Source organism: Cnephaeus nilssonii (assembly GCF_951640355.1).
Source record: "Cnephaeus nilssonii genome assembly, chromosome: 8".
In the NCBI taxonomy this organism is placed as follows: Eukaryota; Metazoa; Chordata; class Mammalia; order Chiroptera; family Vespertilionidae; genus Cnephaeus; species Cnephaeus nilssonii.
The window spans coordinates 96,233,523-96,249,701 of record NC_137079.1 but is presented as its reverse complement, the minus strand read 5'-3'; the positions used below and the strand labels follow the sequence as shown (position 1 = coordinate 96,249,701).

Sequence of the window (16,179 nt, the reverse complement as noted above, 5' to 3'; positions counted from 1 at the left end):
CATTTTCAAAGATTAAAAGGAATAAAAAAAACTTTGTTTGATAGGCTTATGTTTTTGTTCTTTATAATTTTGTATTTTCTAAGTTGTCAACACCATTATTTCTGTAATGAGTATATTTTTGTAATGAGTAGTACATTTGCTAACAAAATAAAAGATAAAATGAAGATTTAGGAAAAACTGTCTCCTTCTGGGATAGAGGCTTTACTCTCTAATGAAACCTTTAAATTATAGTCCACCATTTTAATACAATTAATTCTAGGCTACCATATACAATTGAAAACAAAAAATATGTAGCTCATATATTAGAATACACAATTTCTAAATTACCTAAAGTGATTGATAAAATTTTACTTTAGATTCTATAAATGTAAGAAGCAAATCTCAAGAATAAAAAATATAATTATATATTTAACAGTTAAGTAATTTAAACACCTAAGCAATTTACCTTAAGCAGTTCAAGACCTGCCCTGATGGCTTGATCAGTTGGAACACCCTCATCTTCATCATCTGCTGTCCCATCTATTGATTTGTTCACTTGCTTAATAAGAGCACTAAAGTATGACCAAAATAAATAAGCAAATAAATAAATAAGTAAAATTATTAACTGTACTTTATTAGCAATGTCTAAGGAAAATAATCCTAAATATTTTCTACATAGCCTACATTCCAACCATATACAAATTTGTTTCCCATACATTACTGCAAAACAAAAACTATAATATTTTGAGATGCTTGTTTTCAAACAGTATTTGCTTTTGTCCATTCAAATGAGTAAAAATATTATTTGATTTGCTATTTATTAAGGCTATCTATATTCTTATTCTTATATTTTCCATGGAAGGCCTATGCCCAGACACATGAATGGTAACTCTCCTTCTAATTATCTAAAATTCACTATTGCTCCAGTAAATAGAACAATCTATACTGAGATAATGTACAAATGACAACATTAAACACTTTCAAACCATTTATTAAGTATTACTGTATGTTAGATACTGCTGTAAGAGACAGACATACACAAACCTGCTATTGAAAGGTGTAAAAATACAGAGGTAACAAGATATACAATAAAGCCTCACTAGAACATTAGAATAGATCAAAAAGGAAACACAGACTTTTAAAATTTTCTTCTAAAAACAAGCTTAAGTTATTGTTAAAATAATCATTTCATAAATGCATATCAATTATGTAAAACAATTAGTCACACTGATAGGTATTAACATAAAATAAACATCAGAGATATAATATTATCAAAATACAAAAAAATTCAATTAATGTTCACTAATGTTTACTAGATCATGGTTTCTACAAAAATATTAGGTACTGAAAATTTAAGGACAAGCTAGAAGTGAAATTTATTTGTGTCTGTTATAGGATCCTTTTAAATTTACCATCCCTTTAAAAATTGGTATCTTTGAGGATGTTTTCTCTCCTTTTCTGACCATTTTCTCTGATCAATCAATTGTCATATCTCCAACTATTCCTAATTAAAATCTTCAGGCTGAATCATGTTCCCATATTTTCAGAAGCCCCAAGGATTTTTACCTAGATGTACCATAGGAATGAAAAATATCACAGATCCAAAATTAAATTCGTTATTTTCTTCCATGACTACTTGCATGCTTTCAGTCTAGTGAGGGAAGGCCAAAAATAAACAAATACATAAAATGATAATCAAGAGAAAATAAGGACTAGAAAAAAAAAAGGCCAAGACCAGAAGTGAAGTTATTTCACCAAAAGGAATTTCTGAAGAGGTACAATTGAGCTAACCCGAAAAACGAGAGCCAGACATATAAAAAAATCTGAGTAAAACCATAGACCTGGAAAACAAGAGAATCAACTAAAAGATTGAAAAAAATACTAAAAGTCAGTGAGATGACACCAACAAAACATTCCCTAATCAACAGTGTTTTCTATATTAGTCAAAGTCACCTAAAAAGATATAGAAAAAAAAATCTATTCACAAGGGCAAATAAAATACATAAAACTAGAGTCCCAGTGCACGAATTCGTGCACGCGTGGGGTCCCTCGGCCTGGCCAGCAATCAGGATCAATAGGGGATATGGGAGGTTGGCCGGCCAGCGGGGGAAGGGGCCATGGGAGGTTGGCTGTGGGTGCGCACTGACTACCAGGGGACAGCTCCTGCATTGTGTCTTCCCCCTGGTGGTCAGTGCACGTACAGCGACTGGTTGACTGGTCGACTGTTCATTTGGTTGCTAAGGCTTTTATATATATAGACTAGTAGCCCTGCACACAATTAAATCGTGCGGGTTCCCTAGGCCTAGCTGCAATCAGGGCCATGTCTGCTGCCCAGCGTCACTCCTCCATCTCCGTGGGCCCTGCCTTGTGAACCTCCACACTAACAGCCCCCGCCCCACTAGGCTCCTCAGCCTCTGCTTCCCATGCCCCGCGACATTCTTCTGCCTCCGCCGCCCCAGGATGCTCCATGCTAACAGCCCCTGCCTCGTGAAGCTCCACACTCGCTGCCATGACCCGCGACACTCCTCCGCCTCAGCACCCCCTCGAAGCTCCACGCTAATAGCCCCCACCCCGCTCCTCTGCCTTGCCTCTGCCGCCCCTGCCCTGGCCCGCGCCTCCACCTCACCTCCACCTCGCCTCCACCACCCCGCCCATCTGCCTCCACCACCCTGCGACTCTCCTCCACCTCACCGCCCCTGGACTCTCCTCCACTTCACCATGAGGTTCCTCAGACTCTGCAGCCCCACCCGTGAGAGCCAAATCGGTCCTTTGGTTGTTTGGGCCCACAGCTCCCACCTCCCAGCCGCTGCCGAGGGCAGCCAGGGGCCCACAGCTCCAGCTCCCTCAGCTCCCTTGGCTGGCATCTGGTCGAAACTTCGGTCATTATGGACCCAGGGTTTTTATATATTAGGACTAGTGGCCCAGTGCATGAAATTTGTGCACGGAGAGGAGGTTCCCTCAGCCCAGCCTGCACCCTCTCCAATCGAGGACCCCTTGGGGGATGTCCAACTCGCAACCTGGGACTGCTGGCTCCTAACTGCTCACCTGCCTGCCTGCCTGATTGCCCCTAACTGCCTCTGCCTGCCTGATCACCCCTAACTGCCCTCGCCTGCCGGCCTGATCTCGCCCCCAATTGCCCTCCCCTGTCGGCCTGATCACCCCTAACTGCCTCTGCCTGCCTAATTACCCCTAACTGCCCTCCTCTGCTGGCCTGATCTCACCCCCAACTGCCCTCTCATGCAGGCCAATTTGGTTCTGATTGGTCGGTTTCTATACCACTCAGCATCAAAAGCTCTGCCTCCTAGGCAGCCATTGGCTCCTCACAGTTCACCCAGATTTGGTTCTGATTGGTCAATTTCTATGCCAGTCAGCGTGTCTGGGCCTATCTCAGGGCCTGATCAGAGAGGCGGGACTGATCAGCAGCCCCAGCAGAGGTCCAGAGAGAAACAGAGGCGCAGCTGATGGCAAAGCCCGGAGAGAAAGAGAGAGGCAACGGCTGATCAACAGCTGCCATGGAGGCTGCGGATAAGACCCTGCCTCTCTCTTCAGGCCTCTCTCTGGGCCTGATCCGTAGCCCCATCGGCAGTCAGTGCTGGTTCGCCACACCTGCAGCAGTGGCAGTCAGTGCTGGGTCGTCACAGTAACCCAGCACTGACTGCAGGAATGACTTCTGGTGTTTGGTCAAGCCTTCGGTCGGTCGTTACGGACCCTGGGGTTTTATATATTAGGATGAGTAGGAATAAAATGGTTTAATTGCATAGAATCTGTATATAAACTCTAAAATTATATATAAAGATAGCATACAGATTCAAATACAGAAACTTAATTAGTTTCTGAAGGCCGTTCCAGAAATAATTTGTTCTAAATTAGAAATAATGTAAATTGAATTAATCCTTTCAAGACCCCCCCCCCCCAATGATTCCTTAGTTTTAACTTTTCTTACTGACAATACATGTCTAATGTACTGTTTAATCTATAAGGAAACACTTATTTTCTTAAATTTACCAAACCACCCCCTACTAGCCTTAAAGAAATCACTTCTATACTTGTTCCAGGTTGTCTTTCAGATCAACCTACAGCATGTTTGCTTTTTCATATCACTGCCTCCAAAATGCTGTCACGGGCTAACTGCTTTTTGTTTATCCAAATCAACAACAGTTTTTCTACCTCTTCAATAGTCTGTGATCATTGCTTCTTTTACTTCTTTAGTAACATTAGCACTCTTGATGGCCACTTTATGTTTTTAAATTGTGCTAATAGTTGACTTCCCCAGAAACAAAAAGTATTCTCTCCTTTGTTGTCTGAGAGACACTTTTTGTCATGCTGAGGTATCAGCTTGAAAGGGTTGTCAGGTTGAAAACTGAAGTTTGGTTAGACAACAAAGACATTTTTTTTGTGAACTTGGTGAAGAACAAAAATTGTTGGAGAAGGGAGACATTTCAGAAAGAAGTTTGACTGTAAATGAAAGCAAGTATTTTCCTAAGATGGAAACACAATATTATACAAGTGACATTTTTCACTAAATCCATAAATATCTCAGGGGAACATAACCTGACGTGGGATAAGATTCAACAAACCCATTTCATGGCTCTTCTGAAAAAAATTATTATTTGGGAATAACCAATAAATTTTAAGGGGGAGGAATGAAAGAACTGTGTCAATGAGATAAAAATGCATCATAAAAGCCTCAAAACACAAATACACTAAAGTGAAATGTAGAAGAGTCCAAATCATATAGCAATTTATGCTATAATAATGAAACATTTAAAATCAAATGGGGAGGAATACATTTTTTTAATAAATAGAGTTAATACAAGTAGTTATATGCTTAAAAGGATGACTCTCTACTTCCACCCTATATTAAAATAAATTATAGAGTAATTAAAGATTTATTGTCAAAAACATAACCACTTAATATAATACCAAAGGCAGAAAGAAATATAAAGACAACTGATAAATTTAATTATATAATTTAATGTTATTAATGTCAAATTTTAATGTCAATCGAACTGAGTTAATAGCCTTATTTTATAAAGCATTCTTATAATAAGAAAAAAAGACAATTCTTCTAAGTTCCTCATAGAAAAATAAAAAGTGCAAATGTAAAGCAGAGATGTACAACTTTATTAGTAATATATTTTATTATAAAAGAGCACTTATATAATACTTATAAAATGGCAGACTGAAAGGTTAATAGCCACCATTTGGAAGAGTTAGGTGAACTGGACACTCACTGAGTATTGGTGGGGACTAAAGGTGGAAGCTTTTTGGAAGCCTATTTATAATGGAGTGGTTAACCAAGAGGGCTCTGGAGCCAGACTTCCTGGATTTAAATGCCATTCACCACTTCCAAGCAATGGGAAAGTTATTCAACATCTGTTTAACTCACTGTTCCTTATCTGTAAAATGAGAATAATAATATTTCTTGTCTTATAAGTTAAGAAGTAAATGAGGTAAAACATGTAAGACATTCAGAATGATCCCAGGCACATTACAAGCACTCACTGTTATTCTTATTTATATTTTAACTATGGGCTACTGATTGCTAAAGCTAAAGATCTATTTTTGTCTTTCTCACTATTTGTGGTATACATTATTTCTAAAAACTTCCTCCATCTTAATTTTCAACATATTGCAATGCCTCAGAGATTTTCAACAGGTGTGCCATAATACGTTTTTAAATACGCAATACCTGACTAATTAGTCAGGGACACTGACCTCTTTTCCTTTAGACTGTCAAATAAAAAAAAAATGACAATAGCCAACACAATAGCCATCCCATGTGAATGAATCAAAATTATACCTATTTTTTTGAGTGTTAGATTGGCAAAAACTATATTTTTTGGTGTGTCACAGAATTTTAGTAATTAGTTTATGTGTGCCATTGGATGAAAGGGTTGAAAGCTGTTGCAATAACCTAATTTTCTTACATTTCTCTAATTTTTCTACTGTTATAAAACCACAAGATTCAGTCCATGATCTTTGGATCCTTTTCTTTCTAAAAAATCCCTTGTTCAGAGAAGTAATCCAGTCATTTTCACATTAGACTCAATTTACCTTAGTTTTTTTTACAAAAATTGTTTGCCACATCCAAATAAGAAGCACAACCTTCCTCACACCTCCTTGAAAACCAGTTCCCTTTCCATTTTTTTTTTTTTAAAGATATTACTATTCTCTTCATCATTTGGACCTGAATCCTATACCTCTGACTCTTCCTCATCTTTATTGATGACCCATTTTTTAGGTTGTTCTTTTCAAATCTTTCTCAAATATGATTCTTCCTTTCCATCCCACTTCCACCATCCACAGACAAGTGTAACAATGCTTTAGCAGTCTATCTCTTCTCCCGTCCTCCTATCTATCAACAATCCATGGTTCTCAACAGAACAAAGAGAAAAGTAAGAGCTTTAAAGGTGGATTTTAAGTGCTTTCCACAGTCTAATCCCAGTCATCATCTCAAAGCCCTTTAATACTTCTCTAAACTGTAGTTTACATAGATGGTAATCATTTTCTAAATAGCCTAGTTTTTTCCAATCCAGTTAGCATGGCTTATATTAATCTCAATGCTTAGAATATTTCATTTCCCATCTCTGTAGAAAAAAAAATCTTAACCATTCTTCCTCTTTGGTCAAATACTACCCCCTTAGAGAAATCCTCTTTTAATCATCTGACATTATTTGCACTAATTTTATGGATCTATAACATAATCTCCTGATTAAAATTCTTTATTAGATTACTAGACAGAAGGCCGATGAAAAGCAGATAGTATGCTTTGCCAATACCTAACTGGAATTGCTTTGAATACAGAAGGCACAAAATTATTTAACTAATGCAATTCAGTCTGATTCAGATTGTTTTTCACACTAATGAAGAAGGTTCTAGTGTTTTGTTTTCTTTTTCAAACCACAGAACCCCTTCTTCAAATGAAAATTGATACAATAGGAGTTCAAAGTAACTAATGGATATCCAAAGTAGGACCTCCCTACTTTGTGGGGGGCAGGGGAGAGCATGGGCGAAGTTACACCCTGTCCCCTTCACCCCCAACAAGAAGTCCCCAAAGGGGTATAGGTTATACCATTAGTATGATTTCTTTTAGATTCTAATATAGTTCTGAAAGATATTACTGATGACTAATAAAGCAGTATGCTATACATACATTATAATTAGCTTATTTTTTAGCTAGTTGAAACATTTCATTTTAGGAACAGTTTTTTAAAAAAGCTCTTCTCATATTTTACAAAAGGGAATTAAAGACATAAAAAGGAAGTATTTTCCAAGATCACAGTGACATCAAAGCTGAAATTTATAAGAGGGTTGGTTTAAAATTAACATCTCCAGTTCTCAAATATCTGTGAAAATGTATCATATGTTTCTTTATAATATGCTCACCTAGTTTTCTTTTCCTGAAGGTATACTTGTTCATATTACCTAATCTATGCAAGCTAACAAAAAATAGGAATTCATGGTACACTGATAACAGATAAAAACTAGGCTTGGATTAATAATTCATCACACAAATTAAAGCAATTTATTGTATTACCTAATCTATGCAAGCTAACAAAAAATAGGAACTTCTGGTACACTAGAAACAGATAAAAACTAAGCTTGGATTGGTAATTTCTCACACAAATTAAAGCAATATTTAAAATTAAAATAAATAAAAACTAAATATGTACAAATGACCATGTATACATAAATATATGAATAGATATATATACACACAGGTATATACAGATGACTATAAAGCCATTATGTATATATATACCTCTATACAGATGAGTGTCTTGGTATAGCAGGTAATCATCAGTGACTTACTACTAAAGCATGAATGAATGTACAGAAATAAAAATGTAATATTTTTATATACAAATACCTGATAGATTCAGTATCTATGTGCACAGGTGCTATCCTCTCCAAAAGAAACTTGATCATTTCCAGAAAAGGATTTGTAGGCTGTTTGGGATTGCCCAACTTCTTAGTTATTTCACGCTGTAATGTAGATTTGTTAAAAATGTTACAAAGGTATGTTTAAATGATTACATTAAAATGTTAAGCACCTACCATAATTAAAACCATGTATTACTGGTACTAGAAAAATTAAATAAAAAGAAACTGAATAAGTCCAATAAAAGACTAAATTAAGAATTTAGCATATGAGAAAGGTAGCATTTCAAGTAGAAAAAGATTATTCAGTATATTATATTGAAATAACTGAACAGACATTTAGAATAAAAACAGAGTTAGACCCTTATCTCATACCTTACAGCAAAAATATTCTAATAGGATGAAAACAAATACAAAAGAATAAAACCAGTGTCAGTAGACATACAAACTTTAGCAAACACAATCATCAGGGGAGCTTGTGGAGCTACAGATTCCTAAGCCTCATTGTGGAGATTCCCATTTAGTCAATCTGGGATGGAGCCAAGAATTATCTTTTTTAAAAGCCTCTTGAAAGAAACATGGGCAACAGATTTTAAAAAACTGACATAAAATATTTTCATTGACTTGTAATAGAATGAGATTTCACAAGCAGTGCTCGAAAGGAAAAATTCTTGAGGAGACTGCTGATACACTCAGCTAGATAAAAAAATTATGGCTATGCTATATACATTAAAATAATACAAAATAACGCAAAATGTAAACTGTAATTGAAAAATAAAATTTAAATTAAAAAAATAAAGCTATAGTATGTAAGGGACAGCATAAAATGAAAGGACAAACTACAACTGACAGAAAATTATTTGTGGCTCAATTAACACAAAATGCCATGAATAACAAATCAATAAGATAAAGACAAATATTCTAGATAAATAGGCAAAGATTAAAAACACAAAAGAAAAATGTATAAAAGAACTATAAATGGCTAATACACAGGAGAAAAAATAGTCAGATGACTAGCAGCCAAGAATTACAAATCCTATCAAAATAACTAAGTTTTTAAGTTTTGCTTACTTCTAACAACAAAACTGACCAATACAGAATTTATCCTAAGGAAATAATGAGGACTATGTAAAATTATTTAGCCATAAAGATCTGAATTAAATTGTTCTTTAATCAAAAACTGGGAGAAGCCGAAACCGGTTTGGCTCAGTGGATAGAGCGTCGGCCTTCGGACTCAAGGGTCCCAGGTTCGATTCCGGTCAAGGGCATGTACCTTGGTTGCGGGCACATCCCCAGTAGGGGGTGTGCAGGAGGCAGCTGATCGATGTTTCTCTCTCATCGATGTTTCTAACTCTCTATCCCTCTCTCTTCCTCTCTGTAAAAAATCAATAAAATATATTTAAAAAAAAAAAAAAAAAGAAAAACATTTGGAAAAAAAAAAAACTGGGAGAAAAGTCTACATATGTAATACAGAGGACTGTTCAATACATTCAGTAAATATATTTAATGGTATGCTCTATTACTATTAAATATCATACTGTAAAAGACTATTAATGAAAATAAGTAAAATGAACAAAGCATTTATTTCAGGATACACACCATACTATAAACAGCAATGGTCTCTATAAGAAAATTAGAGTTTATTTATATTGTTGTATTTGTGACATTTTCTGAATTTTATATGAAGAATATAAATTTTATAAAAGGGGACCAAAAAAAAAGGTTTGGGGGTTTCTTGAAACATTAGCTCTTTTACATTTTTCTTCTTACCACACAACCTTCAGCCTGTTTGCAGGAACATGTTGGACTAACAAGTACTTCCAACTGTTTTCTTATTTTCTCATCATCTTCCAACACCTGTGTGAATTTCTTCATGAAATCCTGAGCCTTACCAGGATCTGGCAAATTTCCTAAAATTCAATTAATATAGAATTTAGAAATTTCTCAAAATTTTGGCTCAAAATGAAATTAGCTTCAGATAGATTCACATCTGAGCAAGTAACACCAAAGTACAGATTCACTTTTAATAGTCAGCTTATGTCACAAATTGAATTGATTCTGAGTAATAATCCTAACTTACATCTATACTGGGAAAGACTGAACTGGCTATCCTATATAATAAAAGCCAAGTATGCAAATTGTCACCTCAACCGGGAGTTCGACCACTCGCCATGATGGCAGCAGTGGAGGCCCTGCCAGCCCTGATGGGCCCCAATGAGAGTGGGAAGTGGGTCCGTGATGGAATGGTGGAGCAGGGAGCGGGTCACGCCAGGCCAAGGCAGGTGTGAGCGGGGCCCGATCGCCCCACCTACCGGCCCACAGACGGTGACCAGTGTCCATTACAGAGAAAGGGCAAATAGCAAAATTAAAAGATTTCTTCTAATTATTTTCCTTTCAATGTGCATGAATCTGTGCACAGGGCCACTAGTTTCTAAATAATTCCTTGTAACTTAAGGGCATTAAATGCCAACCTGAACAATAATTCTATTATCTCCTTGAGCTTCCTGCATACATTGTTCTCTTGTAATTCACAGCAAGAGATCAGTAAGTTTTTCCCTGAAGAAATTATTTCCTTGTACTCCATTGTTTATTATTAAACCATCCAGATAATCCATACGCACACACATGCTATCTGACACCAACACATGATAAGCAATATGTTGCAGGTGTTACTGCCAGACATGCCATTATTGTATAAGGAAGAATGAGTTTTTGTAGAATCAATAATTTTTATACTATTCTCCTAATGTGTCCATGTATCAAAAACACTTATGATAGCTAATAAAATATTGATCCTAGAACGTTTTTTTCTGGCTACTTATAATTGCTACAGAGAACCAGATAGGATACTTCTAACAGAAATTATAATACAGAACTAGCCTATCTAATAAAAGAGTAATATGCAAATTGACCATCCCTCCAACACACAAGATGGCTACCCCCATGTGGACACAAGATGGCCAGCAGGGGAGGGCAGTTGGGAGAGACCACGCCTGCAAGGGAGGGCAGTTAGTGGGCAATCAGGCCAGCAGGGGAGGGTAGTTGGGAGGGACCAGGCCTGCAAGGGAGGGCAGTTGGGGGTGATCAAGCCTGAAGGGAGGGCAGTTAGGGGTGACCAGGCCGGCAGAGAAGGGAAGTTGGGGGCGACTGGGCCTGCAGGGAAGGGCAGTTGGGGGGGATCCAGGCCTGCAGGGGAGAGCCGTTGGGAGGGGACTAGGCCTGCAGGGGAGGGTAGTTAGGGGTGACCAGGCCTGCAGGGGAGGGAAGTTAGGGGCAATCAGGCTGGCAGGGGAGTGGTTAGGGCAGTGATGGGCAACCTTTTGAGCTTGGTGTGTCAAACTTTGCCAAAAAACTGAGCATAACTCGGGTAGTGTGTCACTTTGAGGAAAAAACATTATTTTGCAAATGTTTCATCCTCAGGTGCAGCAAATGTTTCATCCTCGGCATGCGGCCGCCTCAGCGGCCGCGTGTCATCAGAAATGGCTATGCGTGTCAGTGCTGAAACGCGTGTCATAGGTTCGCCATCACTGGGTTAGGGGGTGATCAGGCTGGCAGGCAGAAGCAGTTAGGGGATTTAGGAAGGCAGGCAGGCAAGCAGTTGGGAGCCAGCAGTCCTGGATTGTGAGAGGGATGTCCGACTGCCTGTTTAGTCCCGAAAGGGGCAGTTGGACATCCCTCGAGGAGTCCCAGATTGGAGAGGGTGCAGGCTGGGCTGAGGGACAACCCCCCCCCATGCACGAATTTCGTGCACCGGGCCTCTAATGGACATTAATAAAAGTAGTAGAAATTCAACTGAATCTTAAAACGTAAGTATAGTAAATGTAGTCTTCAAGTTCATATACAACTCTGAAATTCCATTTTAATTCTTGGCTAGATCACTGAATGTATTAAGAAGAAATTTCCCCCCTAAATAATTCACTGATAACCATTTTTATGGTTCTATAACACAAAATATCTACTTTATTGTTTTCAAATGATTTTAGAAAATGTCCCTTTACAGCTCCTCCACAATGGACAAGCATCCTATTAAAGGTTACAGGAAGGCCTACCATTTTAACAAACAAAACAAAAAGAGAGATGGGAGTGGGGAGGCAGGAGAGGAAAGGAGGGGGGGGAGAACAAAAGGAACAAAAAACCTTTAATACAGTATTCCACAAATGTACTTGACCAGAGAGTCCCCTTTTCTAACAATACAATTAACTCCTGCAGGATACTAGCATTCCTCAGAACAGAATTATGGAAATACTAAAATTGTTTAAAGGAATGGATGGAGGTAAGGGGAGGAAGAGAGAAAGAATATAGGAGATGATATCCTTTAGGGGTAGTGTCCACACCCAAACTGCTGAGGAGATAGTTATAAAAAAGCAATAGTACAATTCACTTGCTGTAAGTTATCCAAAAGAATTGAAAATGGATTTATGTAAATATACTTTGGGCTTAAAGCCATACTTATGCAAAAACTCTTTTATCACTTAGTCTAAAACCCCTGAGTTAGGTCTTGAGTGTTTTAACACTACTTCCATACACATCTTGAAATATTTGTTAACATCTCAGAAATCCATCTAACCTCTCTTCATTATTACTCAGTGGAAGCTCAGCATGCCTCCAGGTGTTTATTTCCCTGTCCTTTGTGACCCACAGCGGTCTGGAAGAAAAAGCAAATGCCCTGCAAAAACAACTGCCATTCTCTCTCCCTGCACTGAACCAGGGATATGCTACATAATCCTTTGGTCTTTCCTGGTCAATGCAATTAAGTAACGTTTTATTTCAAATCACTGAAAGCAAAAAGGCTAATTAATAATTGTTTTCAAAGAAACTCGTTTATAATTATTAGGTATACCCTTCATTATAAATTTTGGCTCAAAATGAAATTAGCCTCAGATAGATTTGGTGTTAGAACAAGCAACAGATTCACTTTTAGAGATCTGTTTATGTAATAAATTGAACTAATTCTCAAAAATAAATTTATGTAAATCCTTTATCGAGCTCTTGCATGTACCAACAAACAAAACATTTCCATGTAGTAGGCAAAGTAAATAAAAAATCTGAAAAAAAGGGAAAGCTAAGCTGTCAAAAAAAAAAAAAAATCAATCCAAAACTTTTTAGTTTTTTCCTATATTATTATATCCTAAAATGGAACTCCATGAAAAACTTGAAATTATCAGAAATGTTTCAACTAAAACTTAAATTTTACATATAATATTTGAAGTAACTTACTTGTAATGACCATCACTTTTGAAAATATGGCCTTGACACTGGTATCTGTCTGAAAAATCACAGAAAAAAAAGCAAAATTAAAATTTCCTAATAATAATCTTCATTATATTCTTCAGAACATTAGATAAGCATAATCTACAAATGCTCCAGCCTTACCACCACTGTATGCTCCTTCTTTACCTACTAGAGGCCCGGTGCATGATATTCGTGCATAGATGGGGTCCCTAGGCCTGGCCGGCGATCAGGGCCGGGCCAATCAGGGCCCCAAGGCTCTGGTGGGGTTGGAAGAGGAGTGACGGTTGCCGGGACAGGCGAGGAAGGAACGGACGCCAGAGGCTGACGCAGCCACCACGCGGTTCCCCACCTTCCCCCCTCCTCCTTTCCTCACCACTGGACCGCCACCACGGTAGGCATGTGGTGGGCCAAATGGGGCCTGCCGGCCGGAAGAGACAGGGCACGAAAGGTTGGCCGCTGGCCCCGAGGAGGGAGTCGGCCCTCAGCCCCCCTGGGAAAGGGGCCGCGTCTGCTGCCACCCAATTTAAAAAGATGCCATTAACATGAACAATTTTCCCAAGAATGCAAGTTACTTGCTACATCAGAGTAGTATTATTCCAGTGCATGAACATGTTCACAACATTGTACTGCATGTAATAATACACTCTGTGAAGTCAAATGTATAAAAGAACTTTCAAAGAATGCTACTTATTGGTTGCATCAGGTGTTATTTTTTTCAAAATGTCACTGAACAACTCAATTCTAAAATACGGAGCTCAAAAGACATTGGGGTGAAAAAAACAAATCAAATAAACAAACACACTATCCTTATTAAGAAGGCACTTGCTGAGAGGAACTGAGAAACAAACAGAATCCTAAATAATAATCCTATATAACAAAGAGGCAATATGCAAATTGACCACCACTCCAACACACAAGATGGCTGCTCCCATGTGGACACAAGAAGGCCGCCACAAGATGGCCAACAGGGGAGGGCAATTGGGAGCGACCAGGCCTACAGGGGAGGACATTTTGGGGCAATCAGGCTGGCAGGAGAGCATTTAGGCGTCGATCAGGCTGGCAGGGGAGTGGTTAGGGGGTGATCAGGCTGGCAGGCAGAAGTGGTTAGGAGCAATCAGGCAGGCAGGCAGGCAGGTGAGGTTGGGAGCCAGCAGTCCTGGATTGTGAGAGGGATGTCCCAGATTGGAGAGGGTGCAGGCTGGGCTGAGGGACACCCCCCGCCCATGCACGAATTTCGTGCACCGGGCCCCTAGTAGAGTATGAGAGTTAACTCCCAAATATCTGGAATTTAAAATATTTTGAATAAGATTTCTGCTTAATTTGGGAGAAAAGAGGTGGTGTCCTGGGCTTTCAAGAAATTGATCCACATGAAAAAGAAATGTTATCAACAAACGTATAATCCTGGAAATTACCAAGTCACTTTAAATGACACTGAGCAAATCAATTTAGTTAATAAACCAGAAGGACTCCAATGCTGAGCTAAGTAAGAAAAAAATACTATCTTAACAGGCTAAATAATGAAGAAGGCAAAAAAAATATATATCGATTATTAAGCATCTAAGAGTCTTACCAGTATAATAGGAAGAAATATAAACACCCACAAGTTAAACACAGCTTTGTATTTTTTCTAACTTTATAATGTATACTATAATTCTTGATAGAAGTGAATATTAAGTAATTCCTCATTTATAAGAAAGGGTTACTATAAACCACTCAAACAAACAGTGCAAGCTCATTAATTTTTATAGCAAATGGACAAATTTACACCTAGGAAAACAGTAAACAACTCTGCTCTATTGACCTCTGTTCTATAAACATTAGACATACATTATGAAGGATTGGGAGGATTTCTAAACTATGGACTAAAAAATAAATGAAAAATAACACTATATTGTGTTTCCCAGATTCAATTTAAAATGACCAGGCACACTGCTTTTCATATGATTTATACTTTTTATAGGCTTACATACACCATTCTAGGAAAAAACACACCCCCCCCAAAAAAAAAGACCATCCTAAAAATCATTCTAAATGTCCAAAAAATAAAATATGATACATCAACTGGATGAATACCCCTATTACCTTATAATCATGAAAAACAAGAAGAACATTAATGTTACCATAATATTATTTGTAAATAAAAGTATCAAGATACATACTAAAACTTTCTAAAATCACAAGGCTATACAATCACAGTGGGGAAATTTTAGTGTGGCAAGATAAAAGTATATAATTTTACTCTGTTACCTGTGCTTTCAATGATGCACAGTTACTCTTTGGTGTGTTTTTCAAATTTAAAACTACAAAAACAAAACAAAACAACAACAAAAAACACCAAAAAAAAAAAGAGAGAAAAAAAATCGAAAACCCTTAATTCTGAGTCCTCAGAAGCATATTCTTTTTCCAGTTGGGTATCACCTTTTACAGATATAATAAATTTCAATTTTTCCATACAATAAGTTTCTTCGAAATTTCAGTGTCCTACATTAGAAACCATAGCTTCTAGAACTGTTCCACTCAGAAATAACTGTTTAACATACAGCAGTAATGGTTAAAGACAAAACTTAACATCAAAGGAAAAGTTTTCATTAAATTTAACTTACTTTGGGTTGCTTAATTAAGTCAAGCAAATCCTTTACTTGATGTCTGAGCAGATTTTGACATTTCCACATTTCATTTAATGCTCTGAAAAAGACAGACACATAAGTTTAAGTAACAAAGGGTAAAAATCCTTCCAGAACATTCTAACTATATTAAATTTTTTTTCAAGTTCAAATCACAAAAGGAGATGACAGAGATGAGGCAAAATTAATAGGACTAAGCCAATGATGATGTATGGAGAAAAAGCAAAGCATCAAACAGAAGAGATAATAACATTTAAGAAGATAGCTGCATCAAAAGAAAGGGATTAGTGGTATTAACTAAAATATGTTTATAGGCTAGGGTGTAGAAATTAGCTACAGAGATTATAAACTTGAGAAATAAAGGAATATTTGGTGAAGTAAGGTCCTGTGGAGGCAGACAGGACCAAAAAAAATAAAGACACATTCTCTAAGAGAATAGGAATAATTTTTCCTAAAACAG

General features: G+C 37.4%; 1 protein-coding gene across 7 annotated transcripts in view; it reads right to left on the bottom strand.

Annotated features, from left to right (window-relative positions):
• Positions 1 to 16,179, bottom strand: part of PDS5B (PDS5 cohesin associated factor B) — a 258,856-nt gene that overhangs the window by 98,584 nt on the left and 144,093 nt on the right. For all 7 annotated transcript variants that reach the window (XM_079779314.1, XM_079779316.1, XM_079779317.1 and 4 more), the window contains exons 14-18: positions 15,699 to 15,780; positions 13,081 to 13,129; positions 9,634 to 9,773; positions 7,853 to 7,968; positions 446 to 551 (exon numbers count right to left, since the gene is read on the bottom strand). In XM_079779314.1, the coding sequence (XP_079635440.1) occupies positions 446 to 551; positions 7,853 to 7,968; positions 9,634 to 9,773; positions 13,081 to 13,129; positions 15,699 to 15,780 (493 nt within the window). The remainder of the gene's footprint in view (positions 1 to 445; positions 552 to 7,852; positions 7,969 to 9,633; positions 9,774 to 13,080; positions 13,130 to 15,698; positions 15,781 to 16,179) is intronic.